General features: G+C 55.6%; 2 protein-coding genes across 6 annotated transcripts in view; one reads left to right on the forward strand and one right to left on the reverse strand.

The window, feature by feature from the left end:
• The window catches only part of LOC137456453 (zinc finger protein 135-like), a 79,759-nt gene that overhangs the window by 35,547 nt on the left and 25,575 nt on the right, over window positions 1–18,637 (forward strand). The gene's annotated exons all lie outside the window — the stretch shown is intronic.
• Window positions 6,903–17,970, reverse strand: LOC137456454 (zinc finger protein 551-like). 5 transcript variants are annotated; one of them, XM_068167914.1, is made up of 2 exons: window positions 17,857–17,970; window positions 6,903–9,060 (listed from the first exon to the last, which is right to left on the reverse strand). In XM_068167914.1, the coding sequence occupies exon 2, from the start codon at window positions 9,057–9,059 to the stop codon at window positions 8,031–8,033; it is 1,029 nt and encodes a 342-aa protein (XP_068024015.1). In that variant the 5' UTR covers window position 9,060; window positions 17,857–17,970; the 3' UTR covers window positions 6,903–8,030. The 5 variants fall into 5 exon arrangements, with proteins under 5 accessions (XP_068024015.1, XP_068024012.1, XP_068024017.1 ...); XM_068167911.1 differs by lacking the exon at window positions 17,857–17,970 and adding an exon at window positions 16,036–16,247; XM_068167916.1 differs by lacking the exon at window positions 17,857–17,970 and adding an exon at window positions 15,425–15,506.

Consider the following 18,637-nt stretch of genomic DNA (forward strand, 5'->3'; position numbering starts at 1 on the left):
CAGTCTCAAGCTGTGTCCCATACACCACACCCTAAGGCCTCCCAACACTTCCCTTCACCTTACTGGGCTGGACACTCTGGACACCAGAGGCATAATTATTTGGCCGTAACAGGAGTTACTCAGCCTAAACTGCCACACTGTGTTACATTTTAGAGCTAGTACCTAGCTTAGGCACTAACTGTAAATAGGAATTTTCCAATGACTTTGAGTGGAAGATAAATAAGGGCTAGGGTTAGGGTTAGGGATTGGGATTGGGCACATCATTATCATCATATGTTAATATCATTCCACTGGTTTGGTGAATATCTTTGGTGAATATCTTTTTGTGGCACAGCTTGTTTGCTCTTCTCTTCTTCATTCTGGCTGCTCCTGGCTGGTGTTTTGACCTTGGCTTTACTTGGCTTTGCTGACCTTGGCTGAGATTCTTGTTATGGCTAAGTAACAGCAAGGCCCTCTCTGTTTTCTCTCTCTTTCCCTTGTACAGGGGGAGTGTGAGGGATAGCTATTGCTTTTTCTGTATAGGGGTGGAGAAGAGCTGAATCAGTATGAGGGATTATTTGTGACTGTTGTTGAATTGTGAATGTATGGAGATATATCCAGAATAGGTTTATTGCCTTTTACACTGCCACATTTTGTTCACTTTTTGTAGATATAGCTTCATTCTGCTTCCAAAATTCTGAGCCAGTGGTTGATTTATTCTGACAGTAAATCTCCATTCTGGGGGTGAATCTCTGATTAAGACTGGCTGTTCTGCTTCACAAACCGGACCCAGAGTTTGCTGCCCTGCACTTTGCCTTTGTCTTGCTGCACTCATGGCCTGCAGTGAGCTGCTCTAATGAGTCCCTGGAGAGGCTGTGTCAGTAATAACCCTCACTGAGGCCAATCAGTGCTTCCAGGTACTTGGAGTTTTGCTTGAACTTCTTGAGCAGTTTCTTCAGGCTTCTCTCAGAACCTGAGGTTCATGCAGTGAGCCTCAAGTGCCCTAAGGAGCTCTTTGTGTCTCTCTCATTCTCTTCAAGCTGTCAAAGTGCACCTAATGAAACACATTTGATTATGTCAAAAGCAAAGTATTTGATTGCTTTTCAGTCTAGAGCAGAGGTGAGAATTCACCAGTGATCCCAGTCCAGGCTGTCTCACCAGGAGATCTGGACTGGGAGGAGAAGCTGTCCCTTGAGGTCTGACAGTGTATGGACAACCTTGCTCCTCACCCTCCCATTCTCCCCCTTCCTCTCATTGCTCACCTGGGGCTTACATCACTCTTCCATCAGATTTCTCCACTGCTCTCTGCAGCTGGAGCTCACAGCTCCATGGCACCATCTCCCCCCTGCTCTCCTTAAAGAACTGGCTGCACACAGCCACAGAAGAATTGTTCCTCTTTAGAAGCAAAGCAAAGCCAAGCCTGAGAAAGTTGTGTCAGCAATCCAAGCCCTCTGGAACCATCTGCTCAGCACAAGCTGTCTCTCAGCAGGTTGCCTCTCTACAAGCATGTGGCAAACCCAACAAGTTAGGACCTGGTTATGATTTATTCAGCCAGTCAGCATTTCTGGAGAGTGAGAAGGAGATCAAAAGGTTGGAACCCAGCAGCCCTTAATCATTCAAAGGTGACTCAGCAGAACGTATCCTAATCAAACGGCCTCTCAGTGACAGAGTGGATAAGGACAAGGCTGACCCTGACTGACTGCAAGGGACCCTGAATTCAAATCTATTTCTCTGGCTGTGCCTGGATGGATGCACAAAGCACACAGACACAGGGACAGACAGAGCTGGGTGCAGTGCTTTAGAGAAACCCCCATACTGCGATTGAGAGATGGAGACAAAGCTTGATGCAAGCAAAGTGTCTACTTTATTGTACAAAGTATGCTCTTTATATAGGGTAACATAATCAAAAGCAACTAGTGATTGGTAATTAAATGTGTCCGTCCGACAGTTACAGATTCGTGATTGGCTGCCGAGAAAATACCAGGGAACTCACATCGCCAGGCAAGGCCCAGGCAGGTGTTAGACAAAAGGCAAACGATCAAGCATCTCTTATCTAAGTTCAGAGAGAAGTCAAAAGACTCTCTTGCAGTGTTTACCAGCTCTAATTCTCAGGTCGTTCTGTGGCTTCCTGAGTCACAGTGGCAGTTGGTAATCAGCTAAAGGCTTTTTCTCTCTGCACAGTTGCAGTTTTTCCCAAGGTCTGTGGCCTACAAGGGCTAAAACATTTCCTTCTACCAGGTGAGCATTGCTTGAGCATTGCAATCCCTAAATTCAGTGCGTCACCCCCACCCTGTGACAGCAAAGGTGTCTGTCCCAACACACAGAGGTGGAGAGGTGGCTGGCAGAGAGGCTGCCTGGACTTCAGGTTTCTTCTGCTGGCGCTCAGAGCAAACACTCACAAAGTTTTGGCATTCCCAGAGGACAAGAACTGAGCCTGGAGAAGTCTGACTTGGTCCTGGCTGGAACAAGCATTTGAAATGTTCTAAAGGGAGTCAATAAATTTGTGTAGTTTGGAATCCTCAAGTGTGACTAACAAAGAGACCATGGCAGAACTCATGGAGGTAGCTAACCTTTAGGCCAGAGAAGTCTCCTAAGCTAACAGGATAGATGCTGTGGTTCACTGCTCAAGTGTTCACAAGGCCACAGAAGCCTTCCAAGACAGGAAGATGATCAAGCCACAGATACTTCCCTGGACAAAAACAAGATCAGGCTGTGAGTGCTTTGCTGGACAGGCACCAGAGAAGGGCAATTTGAACACAGATATCTTGTAAAGTGGTGGACAAGGAGCAGCAACTGCTGCAGATTGGGCACAAGCAAGATGAAGTTACTGAATCATCAAAGCTGAAGCTCTGCACACCAGAAGTTCATCTCGGGGCCTGAAGTTCAGATGGCAGCACAGGAGGCTTCCTGCTCCTGTTGCTGCTTCTGGCTTCCAGGTTTTGTTGGGTGTTGGCTGCTCCAGTGGGCTTGGGAGCTGCCCCATCAAGGCCCAGCTCTGCTGCATGGTCCTGGCCAGTGCTAAGCCATCTCTCACAGGGTTGGAGATGGTTTGGTCTTCCTGGGTCAGAGCTGCCACCTCTGTTGTCTGAGCCAGGACAGACAGAAAGACAGGGCCTGGGATGGGAACCTCTCTGCCAGTGCTGCAAGGCTCAGGAACAGGGGGGAATGAGGCTGCTCCCTAAGTACCAGGGTGTCTCTGTCCCCCCAGCACAGGAACCTGGGGACTCGGCACAGGTATTAGAGGTCTGATTTCCCGTCATGGTGAGAACTGGGAGTCTGAGGGCCCCTCTCCATTCCTTGTCCCATGTAGTGCTTTGGCCCTGGCTGGGGGCCAGATGCCTACCAAAGCCAATCTGTCATTCCTTCTTAGCTGGACAGGGGAGAGGGGAAAAGAGAACCAAAGGCAGTTGTAAGGCAGAAGCAATTTCCTAACACTGCTAAGCCCAAGCAACAGACTGTGTGGAAGCGAAGCAGAGAGAGAAGTGAACCTCTGCTGCCCAGCAGCACAGGGGGGGTTGCTCTGGGGCAGCAGGGCTCTAGCTGTAGTGGTTCCTCTGGAGGACAGAGGCCATGGGACAAATCTCCCCAGGTGGGAACCTAAGAGAGTAGCTCACAGAATGCTTAGATGTCCTTCACGTCCCTGTGGGAGCCTGGAGGGTGCTAAGTGATGTTGTACCTCGGAGCCGTGTGAGAAAGGAGGGGAGTTTGGATCTGAATATGAATCATGAAATGTTAATAAGGCAAATATGACATTAATGAAAGTGTTAATTATTATTGATTCATATGGAGAATTGCCAGAGACTTACTTCCAGGTGGGGGCTTAGGGCTGTAGTATATTTACAAGGGCTTTGTGCAGGGGACAGGCAGTAGGAACAATTGAAACAGCAGGAAGTAAAGTGTGCAAATCACCCTGGGGAAGGGAGCCTGCAGTTGGGTTCTGCTGCTTGGCCCCCAGGGGCAGCCTCGGGAGGAACCTTGCCAAAAGGGCAGCAGCTCAGACAGAGCCTTCCCCAAGAGGCTTTCTAGAGATCACCAACTCCTCACCAGATGAATTCTCTGTGGGGCTGCAGTAGAGTCCAGGCTGCACAGAGCAAAGGGAGTTCCACCCCCGGGCAGTGATGCTGCTGCTGTCCCTCAGCCAGGAGCGGCTGCTGGGGAGCTCTGGGGCGCTGCTGGCTGGCAGGGTTGTGTCACTGTGCCAAGGGCCAGGCTGGCCACGGCACAACAGCAGGTGGCGCTCAAAGCTTCCCAGGGATCCAGGCTGTGCCGGGGCTCCAGGCTCTGGAGGGAAGGGATGGCATCCAGAGGGACTTGGACAGGCTTGGCAGCTGAGCCTGTATGACATACATGAGCTTCAACAAAGACAAGTGTAAGGTCCTGCCCCTAGTTTGGGGCAATCCCAAGCACAGATCCATTCAGGGGGCTGAGGGGATGGAGGACAGCCCTGTGGAGAAGGATTTGAAGGCTCTGGTTAATGAAAAGTTCAACAGGATCCAGCAATGTGCACTCCCAGCCCAGAAGCCAAAGGTCTCCTGTGCTGCACCCCCAGTAGTGGAGGCAGCAGGTGGAGGAGGGGATTCTGCCTCTCTGATCCACTTTGCTGAGACCCCTCCTGCAGTTCTGGGTTCAACCCTGGAGTCTTCAGCACAGGAGAGACATGGACCTGTTGGAGCAGGGGCCTGAGAAGGCCACAGCAATGCTGGGAGAGCTGGAAGCCACCTACTGTGAGGCCAGGCTGAGAGAGTTGGCCTTGTTCAGCCTGGAGAAGGGAAGGCTAAGGCTCTGGGGAGACCTTCTGGTGGCCCTTCAGTGCTTAAAGAGGCCAATCACAAAGCTGGAGACAGATTTTAAGCAGGGCCTGTTGTGACAGGACAAGGGGTGATGGCTTGAACTAAGGGAGGAGGATTCAGGCTGCAGAGAAGGAAGAAATGTTTGACGCTGAGGGTGGTGAGACCCTGTTCCTGGCTGCCCAGAGAGGTGGGAGATGCCACATCCTTGCAACCATTCCAGGTCAGGTTGTCTGGGGCTCTGAGCAACCTGCTCTAGGTGCAAATGTCTCTGCTGACTGCAGAGGGTTGGACTGGATGACCTTGAAAGGTCCCTTCCTACCCAAACCATCCCATGAGTCTATGGTGGCACCCCTCTCCCAGAGGCCACCTCTGTGTGAGTGGCACCACGCTGGGGGAGGGAGCTTGGGCAACCCTTAGGGGCTTCACTGGGAGTGCCCCTTTTGCCCTGTGGCCATACCACAGCTTCTTGACCCACTGTGGCAGCCTCAGCTGCTGGCCAGCTCTGCTGCATGTAGAGAAGGATCACTGGTCAGAGATGAATCCCTTTGGGATCTGCCAGGCCTCAGAGGTCAGAGGGGCTTGGGGTGGCTGCACTTGGCTCTTAGGCATAGAATTATAGAATCATGAAGGTTGGAAAAGATCTCTAAGAGCATCAAGTCAAAGCATTGACAACACTACCACCATGGCCATTAAACCATGGCCCAGAGCCCCATGGCTACACTGCTACTGAACACCTCCCAGGCATGGGGACTCCACCACCTCCCCAGGCAGCCTGCTCCAAGGTTTGACCACTCCTGCAGCAAAGAAACTCTTCCTAATCTGTCCCCTGGCACAACTTCAGGCCATTTCCTCTCCTCCTATGACCTGATCCTAGAGAGAAGAGACTGATCCCCACCTCACTGCAGCCTCCTTTTAGGGAGCTGGAGAGAGCCAGCTCTTGCCTGACTCTCTTTTTCTCCAGATTGAACAAATGCAGCTGCCTCAGCTGCTCCTCACCAAACATCTTCTGCAGCCCCTTAACCACCTTTGTTCTCTGCACATGCTCCAGCATCTCAGTGTCTTCTTCAGTCTGTCCTCATAGGAGAGGTGCTCCAGCCCTCTGCTCATCCTCCTGCCCCTTCTCTGGACACCTTCCAGCACCTCCAGATCCCTCTTGCAATAGGGGCGCCAGAACTGGAGGCAGTACTCCAGGTGGGGTCTCCCCAGAGCTGAGCAGAGGGGGAGAATCACCTCCCTTGCCCTACTGGCCACACTTCTCCTGATGCAGCCCAGGATCTGATTGGCTTTCTGGACTGTAAGTGCACACTGAGAGCTCCTGGTGAGCTTCTCCTCCCCCAGCACCCCCAAGTCTCTCTGCTCAGGGCTGCTTTCCAGCCAGTCCCTGCCCAGCCTGGATTTGTGCCTGGGATTGCCTCGACCCAGCTGCAGGACCCTGCCCTTGGTCTTGTTGAACCTCCTGAGGTTGGCTTGTGCCCACCTCTCCAGCCTGTCAAGGTCCCTCTGGATAGAATGCGGCTGGGCCACTGGAGGGCCAATGGAAGTACCACAGGAAGCCTTGGGCCTGCTGGAAGGGAGCAAATCCACAGGCAGCTGCCATGGGCCCACAGAATGGCAGCAGGGCCACTGCTGGGCTACTGGAAAGCCTCTGGCAACCCTTCTGGGAGGCAGCAAGGGCAGTGCTGGGCTGGAGGAGAGCCCAAGGGAATCCCCAGGCCTTCTGCAATGGAGCAGGCTCAGGTGTGGGGCCATGGAAAGGCCACTGGATGCCTTCCAGCAGGCCCAGGGCTTCTCTCAGCTATTGCACAGCTCAGGAGTTGCCCTGCTGCCTGCCAGCATGGCTGGGATGTGCTTGGGCTTTCCACTAGCCCACAAGTGGACCTGAGAACTTCCAGCTGGCCTGGGGACTCTGTTGGCATTTCCACTTGCCCACCACAGGCCCTGCTGCACTCCAGCAGACCTGAGGCTTCCAACAGGATTTCCATGAAGACAGTACTGACCCTGCTGCTGTCACAGCCCTGTTTTGGGGTGCTGATGGAGTCACAGCAGCCCCTGAGAACAGGCTCCCATGGGGTGAGGAATGGATGAACCCCAACATTGGATAATGAGATTCAGAAATGCAGAGAGGAGAGAATCTCAGCAGTGCTCTCAGAAGTCCTTTATTACAGCCTTGCAGAAATCCACAGCATGACAGAGTCTCAGAGGGTCCTTAACAGAAGGCACAGAAGCCCTTAACAGAAGTCCCCAGCACCCCTCACCCCCCAATGGTCTCTGTTGCTCCATAGCAGCTGTTTAAATGCTCTTTCTTATTAGACCCTTAACCAACAAACCCCAGCCACAGCTAAAAGCATCTGGATTTCCCCTCTAAATCTCAACACAATCCTTATTCTAAAGCACTCTAATAGCCTTGTTCTAAACTCTTGGCTTATGCTAACACCAGGAATTGATGCCAAACCAAAAGACTCTGTTAAAATCAAACCAGTGAAGTAACCTCTCCAAAAAGAAAAAAGGCAAAAAGGATTTTACATCCCAGAGAGCCCGTTTGAAATGCACAGAGAAAGTCCTAAATCATTCAACCTAGAAGAGAGCTTTTGACCTATGAATTGACAAACAACTTCTTCTAGGTAAAATGACTCCAAACTTATTTTAATTGTAATTTCTCCAGTCACAAAACTTTTTCATTGTCTCTGACCACCCTTACCACTATTTTACTCTTATCAGTTGCTATCCCCTTTGGTGGTATCAGGATCACTCTGTTCCTATTGCTGTTGTCTGTTCTTCTTTTCTATGCTGATTATTTACAGTTACTTGATCCTAGATGATTCCATTCTATCCCAGGTTCTTCTCTTGACACCTTCCAGTCAGCCATCCACGCTCGGGCGCTCCATGTCGTACCCACATTTCAGACTGCTGATGGAGTCGTACCCCCTGAGAACAGGGTGCCCTCTGCCCTGACAAATGGACCAACCCCCTGCTGGTATAACAAGATGCCCCAGGTAAGCAGGAATCTATCAGGAGCACTTCTGTGCTAGGGAGAAGGCTTTTGGAGCCCCAGGCCTGCTTGAAAACAGCAGAGGCCCTTAATGGGAAGCTGACAGAAGCTTTCCAAGGGCTTCCAAACACCTCTCTCAGATTGCTACACCATCACAAGGTTCTCAAAAATCAATCCTAGAAACCTTGAGATCCCCAAAAAAAACTATCATCCCTTGAGAGAACAAAAAACAAACCCCTCTCAGATGTTATCCTAACAGACCCTGGGTTGATCTATTTGTGCCGCCTCTGCACTGTGGGCTGGTCAGTGGTGTGGTTGCGGCGGTGACGCATGAGGTTGGCGATCTGAGTGAAGCTCTTGCTGCAGTCGGGACATGTGAACGGCTTCTCACCAGTGTGCACACGACGGTGTCGCGTGATGTCAGAGCTGCACATGAAGCTCTTGCCGCAGTCAGCACAGGTGAAAGGCTTCTCACCAGTGTGCACACGACGGTGGAGAGTTAGGACATAGTTATAGGTGAAACTCTTTCCACAGTCGGCACAGCTGTATGGTTTATCACCACTGTGGATGAGTTGGTGCTGAATGAATGAAGTGCTTGTGGTGAAACTCTTGCCGCATTCAGCACAGGGGAACAGCTTCTCTCCCGTGTGGATGCGGCGGTGGATGCTGAGGTTGGAGATGGTTTTGAAGCTCTTCCCGCAATCCTTGCAGTTCAAGGTCTTCTGAGCGCTGTGCATCCTGCAGTGGCGGGTTAGGGCAGACTTGCGAGCGAAAGTCCTGCCACAGTCAGCACAGCTGTATGGCCTCTCACCGGTGTGGGTGCGGCGGTGCTGCGCTAGGGTGGAGCTACGGCTGAAACTCTGGCCGCAGTCAGTGCAGGTGAATGGCTTCTCTCCAGTGTGGGTGAGGCAGTGCCGGGTGAGGTCAGAATTCTGTCTGAACTTTTTGCCACAGTCACCACAGATGAAGGGCCGGGTGCCAGTATGGGGGCAGTGATGCCTCATTGGCTCTGAGCCAGGTAGGAAGCTTTGCCCACAGTCAGGGCACTGATTCTGCTGCTTGGGTTTCACAGAGGGGCCTGCTCTGGGTTCATTCTCCTCTGCATATTCCTTCTCCTCTTCATCCTGGTCACCTTCATCCTCATGGTTACCCTCCTCATATTCATCATTCTCCTCCTCATCATCTTCCTCCATGTTGCCCTTCTCCTCCTCTTGTCCTTTGGGGCTGCAATTTAGCTGCTCCAACTTGTTCTTTGGGAGCTGCTTCTCCCAACTCTTGTCTGGGTCCTTCTGGGAGGCCATGCTGGTGGAGGAAGAGGTCACAGCTGTGATACAAGGAACATGGAAGCACTCGAGCCTAGGAGCTCAAACCCTGAGATCCTGCCTGGGTCATGACAGCCTCTGACACCACCTAATACTCAACACCCAGCTGGGGCAAGCAATGGAGAGAGGCTCTCACAAACTCCCAGTTATTGCCATGCTGGGGGAGTCAGACCTCTAATACCTGTGCTGAGACCCTGGATTCCTGTGCTGGGGGTGCAGAACACCCTGGGACTTCTGGAATGCTCTCACCCACCCTGTGCCCAAGCCCTGCAGCGCTGGCAGGGTGACTCCCGGCTCAGGCTTTTTCCTTCAATCTCTCCTGGCTCAGACAACAGAGGCAGCAGCACTGACCCACACAACCAACCCTCACCTGCCTGAGGGGCCCCAGACTCCCACCACAGCTGATGTCACTCAGAGCCCCCTGAGGGCTGAAATGTGCTGGATAGGAGGCTCTGGTGGAAATTGGGGGGTGCCACAGGAGTCAGTGGGGTCCCAGTGTTGTCCCAGTCTGTGTTCTTTACTTGCTGGGCTGTCTCAAAGGACAGATCTGCAAACTGCAGTTACCCAGCCCAGAAGTGGAGATGCGATGGAGAGAGGACACTGACCCTCAAAGAGAGAAGCAAAGGGCTCAGAGGACTGACCTGCAAGGGATGGTTCAGCACAGCCCATGGCCCTACAGCAACACTGGGCCTTGCTGGGGGCACAGCAGATGGGCAAGGCTCCTGGAGATGGGAGGCCTTTAGGCTAGACTCAGCTCCTTGCCCAGCACATAGAAATCTGCAGGGCAGCACCACAAGAGATCTGCCTCCAGCCAGCTTCTCCCAGGCCTTGGCTGCAGCTCTTGCTCTGGCCACAGGCCTCCTCCCTGGCCCTGCCCACAGACCACTTGAAGCATTCAACACCTTTCAGAAATGCTTAACAAGGCTCACAACCACCTGAAAAGTCATCCAAATCTCTTCCCAAACTGTTCAAAGCTCTTCAGAAGTCATTCACATCTGTTCAGAACTCTTCCAACTCATTTCAGAGATTTTGGGGAGTCTCTAGGCTCCTTTCACGCTTCAAAAACACTGAAAAATGTTTAAAACTGTCTGAAAAATCTTCAGAATCTCTTCATGACTCCAACAAAAATCTGCAGGAGTTAAGAAAACCGCTTCAGAGCTCAGAAAACTCATTGGGCAGAGATTTACATCAGTTTCTGCCCTGCTTTAGCCTTCAAGACCCTAGAAAAAGGCTTCAACAGGCTTCAAACTGCATTAAGAATCTTCTTAAAGGCAGCTAAAAGTCATTAAAATCTTTTCCTACCTCCTAGAAGTTCCCAATGCCACCCAGAGAGGTTTTGAAATCTCTTTCAAGAACATTGGAGAGATTTAAATGCCTGAAGAAATAATCCAAATGTCCTCAAAACTCCCCCAAACATATTCAGAAGTCAATAAATCTCTTCAGGACTGATTAACACCTCTGGAAATGTCCTGAAAATCTCTGACAGACTCTTAACAACTCAAAGTAGTTTTGATATTGATCTGTTTATGTTAACCTGTTTGGAATCATAGAACACTCGGGGTTGGAAGGGACCTCAAGGATCACCTAGTTCCAAACCCCCTGCCATGAGCAGGGACCCCAGAGTAATTGGAGATATACCTAGAGTAAAACAATGGGGGGAAGCAGCATGATGGGAGCCACACCGAGGGGGGGGGGGAAGCAGCACGACGGGAGCCGCGCCCAGGGGGGGAGGAAGCAGCACGATGGGAGCTGCGCCCGGGGGAGGAAGCAGCATGACGGGAGCCGCGCCCGGGGGGGGAGGAAGCAGCACGATGGGAGCTGCGCCCGGGGGAGGAAGCAGCATGACGGGAGCCGCACCGAGGGGGGGGGGGAAGCAGCACGACGGGAGCCGCACCGCGGGGGGGAGGAAGCAGCACGACGGGGGCCGAGCCCGGGGGAGGAAGCAGCACGACGGGGGCTAAAAAGCAATGTATGGAAGCCAAGAGGTGTGAGGGAGAGGCTGATCAGCTACCCTGATGTGTGGGAATCGGAGCAGCACAATCTAAGTCCCCTTGGAGAGATCAGGCAGGTAACAAAGAAGTGTTGTGCCTGTAAGTGCCAAACTGTCATGAAAGCCTTCTGGCATCTGTCTAAAGGAGGCAGCTGCCCTTGCTAAAATGCTTTCATTAGCAGAGCTGCAGCTGTTGTATCCTGGCCCTTATATCCCATCACTTGTTTCAGAGTATAGAAACACCCTCAGGTGTGGCAGGAAAATGTCTTCAATCACCACTTTGGAGTCACTGATGTGCTTCTCATCTGTGAACTGAAAAAGGGCAAGACAGGAACCTTGCATGGTGTGCTTAGAGGCTCCAGGGCTGCTTGCCCTGCAGGAAGGAAGCTGTCAAGCACCAATGCAATGCTCAGGGGCAGGCAGTGCTTATCTAAGACCTTGGACAGATAACAGGAAACAGGTCAGGGACAGCTCAGCTTCTTCCTGCAGGAGTGAGCAGAGCAACAGGACAAAAACAACCAAAAGAGCAGAGGTGGAGAGGAAAAATGCAACTAAGGAAGAGCCTCCCAAGCTCACTGCCAAAGCCACTGCCAGGGGTGGACAGCAGGAGCCAAATGTAAATGTGTCTTGGCTTAAGGAAGAATAAGTTGACTTCCAAAGGAAGTAAAAAGAAGAGGCTCTGGTGGAATTGGAAGAGAAATGCAGAGTTGGAATCAAACATCTACAGGAAAACACAGAGCAGAGGAATCCTTCACACCTAACACACACACAGGGTACATGAACAAACCCCAGAAACCTTCCCCCAGCCACACTAAAGCACAGGCCCCAGTGCTCCTTTCCTCCCCCCACATTGCCTCCCTTCCATCAGGCCTAAGCAGGCTGAGACTGCGCAGTACAAACTGGTCAGGCCTCTGCAGGCCACAAAGAGGCCTCCTCCCCCATCGGGACCAGGGAAGGACTCCCTGCGGAGAGCCAAAGGAGGGAGACATGAGACCGAGGTGGCCTTGCTGCCAGCTTACAGAGACAGCAGAATTCTGGAGACTGAGTCACAAAATCACAGCTCCCCGGCTCCACCTCCTGCCCTGCCCAGCCCCTGCAGGACTGCAGCTTTGTGACTTTCCTTAAAGGCCTGAAATGAGCACAAAATTCAGAGGAAGCAGCAGGAGTGTGGAGCAGCTCAGTGTGCAGTAACTGTGGACAAGCTGTGTGCAGGCACAAGAGGGCAGCAGGAAATCTTCCCCCTGTGCCTAGCACTGCTCATAAAGGAGTCCAGAATGCAGCTGAGCACTCTGGGCTGCTGAGCTTGGCTATTTCTCTGTAGCACTCAAAAGCCAAGCAATCCCTTCAGAACTGCTCAAAACCTCTGGGAACCTCACAAAAACCTCTGACAAACTCTTCACAACTCACAGCAACTAACTCTGGAGAGATCTCAGGGAGGCTCGAGGCTGATTGCTCTGCTTGGCAGTCTCCAAAACCACTTCAAGAGATTTCAAACTGCCTTCAAATTCATCAGCAGCTCTTGAAAACTCTCCCAGCCCCCTACAAACTCATTAAAAGCTTTCACAACTCTCAGAGCTTCCTCCAACCACCTCAAGCTGCATTCAAATCTCTTCCCTAAGGTTGCTGCAGAGACTTTCATCAATTTTGAGCTTCTCAAAGCTCCTCCAATATCCCTGAAAAATCATCCAAACCTCTTCACATTTCCTCAAAGCCTCTGGAAATCTTTGCAAAACTCCTCCAAATCCTTTAAAAACTCTCAAACCCCCACAGGAAAGAGACTTGGAGGAGCTCCTTGCCCCAGCGCTGCCCTGCAGCCGGAGCCAAGCCAGCACCACCCTGGCTGAGAACTCCACCTCCTGGCAGTGCCCTGCACAGCCCTGGGGCCCAGCAGGGAAAGGCTCTCAGCATGTCCTGGGGCCTGCCCAGACACTGCCCTACTCTGCTCCCGAGCCTGGGGGTCTGCTGGGGGCTGTGGGATTGGATCCCTTGGGGCTGCAGGTTGCAATCAGGATCAGGGGCTGGGTGGAAGTCTGGGGGGTTCTGGGGACATGGAGTATTTGGGGGTTTGATGGGGCCTGGCTGACCCTGGCACACACGGTACGGCAAGAGCCACCTGGGCACCACAGGCCCTGATGGGTCCCCAGCTGTGTCCCCACCCAACAGCAGCTGCAGGAGGGGCTAGGGTGGATCCTCCCCCTCCAGCCAGAAGGAAAGACTCAAGGCCAAGGGGATGAAGCTGAAGCAGAAGCTGGCAGACACATTCGGGGGGACTGGGAGGGTGGTTCTGGGCAGGGGAGCTGTGAGTTTGGGGTGATTCTGACACCTCCTTAACCTCCCTGCCCAGCACTGCAGAAGGCCCAGCACCAGGGGCAGGCACTGGCAGTCTGGGGCTGATAAAGGCCTGAATCCCCAAAACAGCCTCCCCCACCTCCCTGTGCCCCCCCAGGCAGCCCACACTGGAGCCTGCCACAAGCAGGAGCCAAGGTGCAAAACAAAATGCCCCCAGGGAAACCACAGCAGCAGCCTGAGAGATCAAAAGGCCTCCCTGGGGCCCTCAGTTACCTCCATGCACCCCAAAATTATTCCAGAGGAACCAACAACGGTGCCCCAACACCCAGGCAGCAAGAAAGGACTCCTCCACCCCACAAGGGACTCAGGACTGGGGGGGGGGGGGGGGGGTGAGGGCTGCAGAGGGATTTGGGACCCTGCCTGACCTGGGGGCAAAGACAACTTGGGGGGCAGCAATATTTTGGGAGCCTCCTCTTCTTCCCTCCCCACTTCAACTGAGGACTTCTTCATTGCCCCCAAGTTGGGGACCTCATTCCCCTGGGGGTACCCCCCCACCTCCTGGCCTCCTCTCACCAGTAGCCTTTCTCCCCAAATGGGGGCTCCTGCCCATGAGCTCACCCCAGCCCCAAGCCCTGGGCTCACAGACCAGGCCAGGCTCTGAGGTGCCCTGCGGCCAAGCCAAGCTGAATCCAGCACCAAGCCACTGCTGGACCCCCCTGCACTCTGCCTTGCACCCCCCCAGCAAGGGCAGCACTCAAGGAGGTGTCCTGCAGCTTGTGCAGAGCTGAGAGCAGCTGAGGACAGAAGGCAAAGAGAGGGCAGAGAACAACCAGCAGAGAGCTCAGCACCACCCCAGGCTCCCATCCAGGCTGCCAAGGTGCTGCTGGGCACCCACCACGCTTGGCTGGGGGATGCCACCACTGCCAGCTGGCACTGGCCATAGGGGCAAGCTGGGCACACTGGGCACAGAGGCTTAGCTTCCTGAGGGCAGGGACAAAAGCCAGAGCCCAGCTGGGGGACACAGAGAGGCCTGCAGAGAGATGGACACAGCCCCATGCCCGAGGGCAGGCAGAGGCACCCCTGGCACAAGGGCACAGCAGAGCCCCACAGGAAGGGGCTGGGGGCACAAGGACCTTGGATGCCTCCACCCCCAGCACAGCCAAACCACCCCACAGCTGACAACAGCCCCAGGCTCTTCTAAGCTCAGGCTCAGCACAGCACCCACGCCTGACACCCCCACGGCACCCAGCACACAGCCTGCCCACAGCTCCCCCCCGCGCCTGGCCCTCAGCCCAGCTGCTGCCCTTCAGCACAGCAGCCGCCCGGCACCTGCCAGCACAAAGCCTCCAAAGCCCCAGGGCTCCCCCACACACCCCCCCCAGCAGCCTCTGCTGCAATCCAGCCCCCACGCTGCTCACCACCTCTCCTGGGCACAGCAGCCCCCACAGCGCCGCTGCCAGCTCAGCTCTGCTGCCAGGGCTGCAGGGTGCAGAGGGGGACAGGGACACAGGGCCAGGGCCAGACCCCTCCCACAACAGCACAGACGACACACACCCACCCCCAGCACCTCTGCCCTACCCCACAGCCATACCCACAGCCACAGCAGGGGGATTCAGCAGCACAATGAACCCCCAAACACAGCCACACTCACCCCTCCCACAAGACACCTACCCACCCCAACACCTCTGCCCTACCCCACACACACCCCCCAGACACACACCACCCCCAACACCACACCCCCCCACAGCTCCCCACACACTGCCCACAGCCACACACAGCTCCCTACAACCGCACCCACCCCCTCTCAGCACCCCACCACTCCCCACCCCAAGCCTCCCCACCCCTCCCCACACCACAGCCACACACAGCCTCCCCCAGCACCACCAGCTCCTACCACACAAACCCTACACCAACCCTAAGCACCCCGCTGCACCCCGACCGCCCGACCGGACCCCACACCCCCCAACACCTCCCCCCAAAACCCCACACACCCCTCCCCAGCTCCACCACACCACCCGCAGCACACTCCCAGCCCCCCTCAGCCCCACGCATTCCCTCACCCCACCTGCAGCCCACACAAAAGCCACGCACAGCACCAGGCCGACCGAGAGCTCAGCGCACACCAAGCTGCCGACCACCGGCGCCGCCAGGCTGCTGCCGAGCACAGAGCGCTGGGAGGGAGGCCCCGCCCCGGACCCCCGCCTCAGGCACCCTCTCTGGACAGAGACACCCTCCCACCACCCCCATGGCCTCCTACGCACCCCCTCCAACAGCTCAACCTCCTTGGGAGCACCAGAGCTGCACACAGCACTGCTGCTGGCAGCACAAAAACCACTGCAGCAAAAGCCTCAAGCTGAGCTCAGCTGCCAAAAACAAAGGGAGCCACACAATTGTCTGGGTTGGTGTGGTGGTTTGATCCTTAACTGGCATTTAAGCGCTCAGATGGGGGCAAGACTGAGAATCCCTCCCCCGCTCCCTCCTCCTCTTTCCTCATAGAGGGGAAGAAAAAAGGGAAAGAGCAAATCCTCCAAGAAATAATTTGGAGTCAGTCTGGAAGTAGAGAGGCAAAAAAATTTTCTTTCAACAATCTCTATGTGCATATATATATAAAAAACAGTACCAGGAAGGGTTCACAAGGGTAAGGAATAAGGAGGGATGGGGAAAATAGATACATACAAAGCCAGTCCTTTGAAGAAGCCTGGGTGCAGCAGGGAGGAGAAGCAGGCTTGACCACGTGGCAGAGAAGCAGGAAGCCAGCAGCAGCCCTCTCGTCCAGGCAAGGCAGGAGCAAGAAAGAGCAAACGGCTGCAGTGTCTTCCTTTTTATAGGCTTGCAGCACAGGGAGGGGGAAAACCCCCTCCATGGCGGGCAAGGCTCTCCCAAGGCCCCTCCCCTTCCCCCTTCCCCCTCCCCTCTCCTTCCCCCTCCCCCCGGGTCTCAGGATGGTGTAAGCCATCAATCACAGCTGGAAAAGACCTCTCTGAGCATTGAGGCCAACTCTCAGCCCCAACACCACCAGGGACACCAAACCATGGCCCCATGGCCACACCTTCCTGGAACACCTCCAGCCATGGCCACTCCACTGCCTCCCTGGGCAGCCTCTTCCAGTCCCTGACAACTCTGGCACCAAACTAATTCCTCCTCCTCTCCAACCTAAGCCTCCCCTGCCACAATTTCACACCAGTTCCTCTTCTTCCAGCACCTGAGACTAGGCAGAAGAGCCCAACCCCCACCGCACTGCAGTCTCCTTGCAGGGAGCTCTAGAGGGCAATGAGGTCTCCCCTCAGCCTCCTCTTCTCCACACTAAAATCCCCCAGCTCCCTCAGCAGCTCCTCACCAGCTCTGTTCTCCAGACCCTTCCACCCCTTTCCTGATCTTCTCTGGACCTGCTCCAGACACTCAAAGTCCTTCTTGGAGAGAGGGCCCCAAAACTAACCCCAGCATTCAAGCTGTGGCCTGCCCAGGACTAGAGGACAATCCTGCCCTGGCTCTGCTGGACACAGCAGTGCTGAGACTTGCAGAGCACTGCAATTGCTTTTGCTTTGCTCACTTGCAGCAATCATTTCCTTCCCTTCCCATCTCATTGCACAGCAAAGAGCAGCAAGGGAATTGCTTTGTATTCTTTTTAAGATCTTCCAAGGAAGCTTCAGGACTTCTCACCACCAAAACCATCACGAACAGGCTGCCCCCAGGCCAATCCAAACCTTTCAGTCCAATCCAATGCAGCTGCCAGCACAAAGCCTCCAAACCCCCAGGGCTCCCCCACACCCCCCCCCAGCAGCCTCTGCTGCAATCCAGCCCCCACGCTGCTCACCACCTCTCCTGGGCACAGCAGCCCCCACAGCGCCGCTGCCAGCTCAGCTCTGCTGCCAGCCCAGCAGGGAGCAGAGGGGGACAGGGACACAGGGCCAGGCACAGCCCCTGCAGCCCACCAATGGCGCCGGCTGCAACACAGCAGCAGCCAAAGGGGGCCTGCAGCTGCCCCGAGCAGGGGGAGGCAGCAGCACAGCAGCACCAGGAACCCCCAAACACAGCCACCCCCACCCCACCCACAGACCCACAACCGCACACACCCCTCCCACAACACCGCAGACCCCCAACGACCCTGGACACCTCTGCCCTACCCCACACACACCCCCCAGACACACACCACCCCCAACACCACACCCCCACAGCTCCCCACACACTGCCCACAGCCACACACAGCTCCCCACAACCGCACCCACCCCCTCTCAGCACCCCACCACTCCCCACCCCAAGCCTCCCCACCCCTCCCCACACCACAGCCACACACAGCCTCCCCCAGCACCACCAGCTCCTACCACACAAACCCTACACCAACCCTAAGCACCCCGCTGCACCCCGACCGCCCGACCGGACCCCACACCCCCCAACACCTCCCCCCAGAACCCCACACACCCCTCCCCAGCTCCACCACACCACCCGCAGCACACTCCCAGCCCCCCCTCGCCAGCCCCACACATTCCCTCACCCCACCTGCAGCCCACACAAAGGCCACGCACAGCACCAGGCCGACCGAGAGCTCAGCGCACACCAAGCTGCCGACCGCCGGCGCCGCCAGGCTGCTGCCGAGCACAGAGCGCTGCGAGGGAGGCCCCGCCCCGGACCCCCGCCTCACGCGCCCACGTGGCACCGGCAGCGCCAGCAGGGCTGGGGCCGCAAAGGAAGTCCCGCCCACGGCCGGGCAGCCCCAGCCAATCAGAGAGGGGCCGGCAGCGCGGCAGCTCCTCCCCCTGGGCGCTGCCGAGGCACAGCCAGGAGCTGCCGCTGCCGGCCGCGGCCGCCATTGGTGCTGCCCCGTGGGGAGCGGCAGCGGGGCCGGAGCGCGGGAGAAGGGCCGGAGGTGCTGGCGGGCGAGCGGCAGCTGCCGGCTGCTGAGCTGCGGCGGGGCGGGAGGGGCTGAGGGGGCCGGGGAGCCCTGAGGGCGGCGGCGGCGGAGCGGGGAAGGGCTGCGTGGGGCTGCTGGGGGAGTTGGGGATCGGGAGGGGCGTGGGGGGCAGGGGGCTCCGTTGGGCTGCTGCAGGGTTCGGGGGCGGGGCTGGGGGAAAGGATGCCCCCAGAACCCCCAAGGGACCCAGGACTGGGGGCTCTGGAGGGATTCTGAGCAGCAGGGCCATGGCAGCAGCGCTCTGGACCCTTCCTGGCTTGGGACAAAGAAAACTGCTGGCGGCAGCAACGTTTTAGCTCCCTCCTCTTCTCCCCTCTCAGCTCCACCTGGGGACTCCTTGGGGGCCATTGTTGGTTCCTTTGGGACAGC

This window comes from Melanerpes formicivorus, unplaced genomic scaffold (genome assembly GCF_026170545.1).
Source record: "Melanerpes formicivorus ecotype bairdi unplaced genomic scaffold, bMelFor1.0.p_v2 SCAF_125, whole genome shotgun sequence".
In the NCBI taxonomy this organism is placed as follows: domain Eukaryota; kingdom Metazoa; phylum Chordata; class Aves; order Piciformes; family Picidae; genus Melanerpes; species Melanerpes formicivorus.

Excerpts from the sequence above, each read along its gene's own strand:
- LOC137456454 (XM_068167914.1), bottom strand. The coding sequence starts at position 9,059 with ATGGCCTCCCAGAAGGACCCAGACAAGAGTTGGGAGAAGCAGCTCCCA.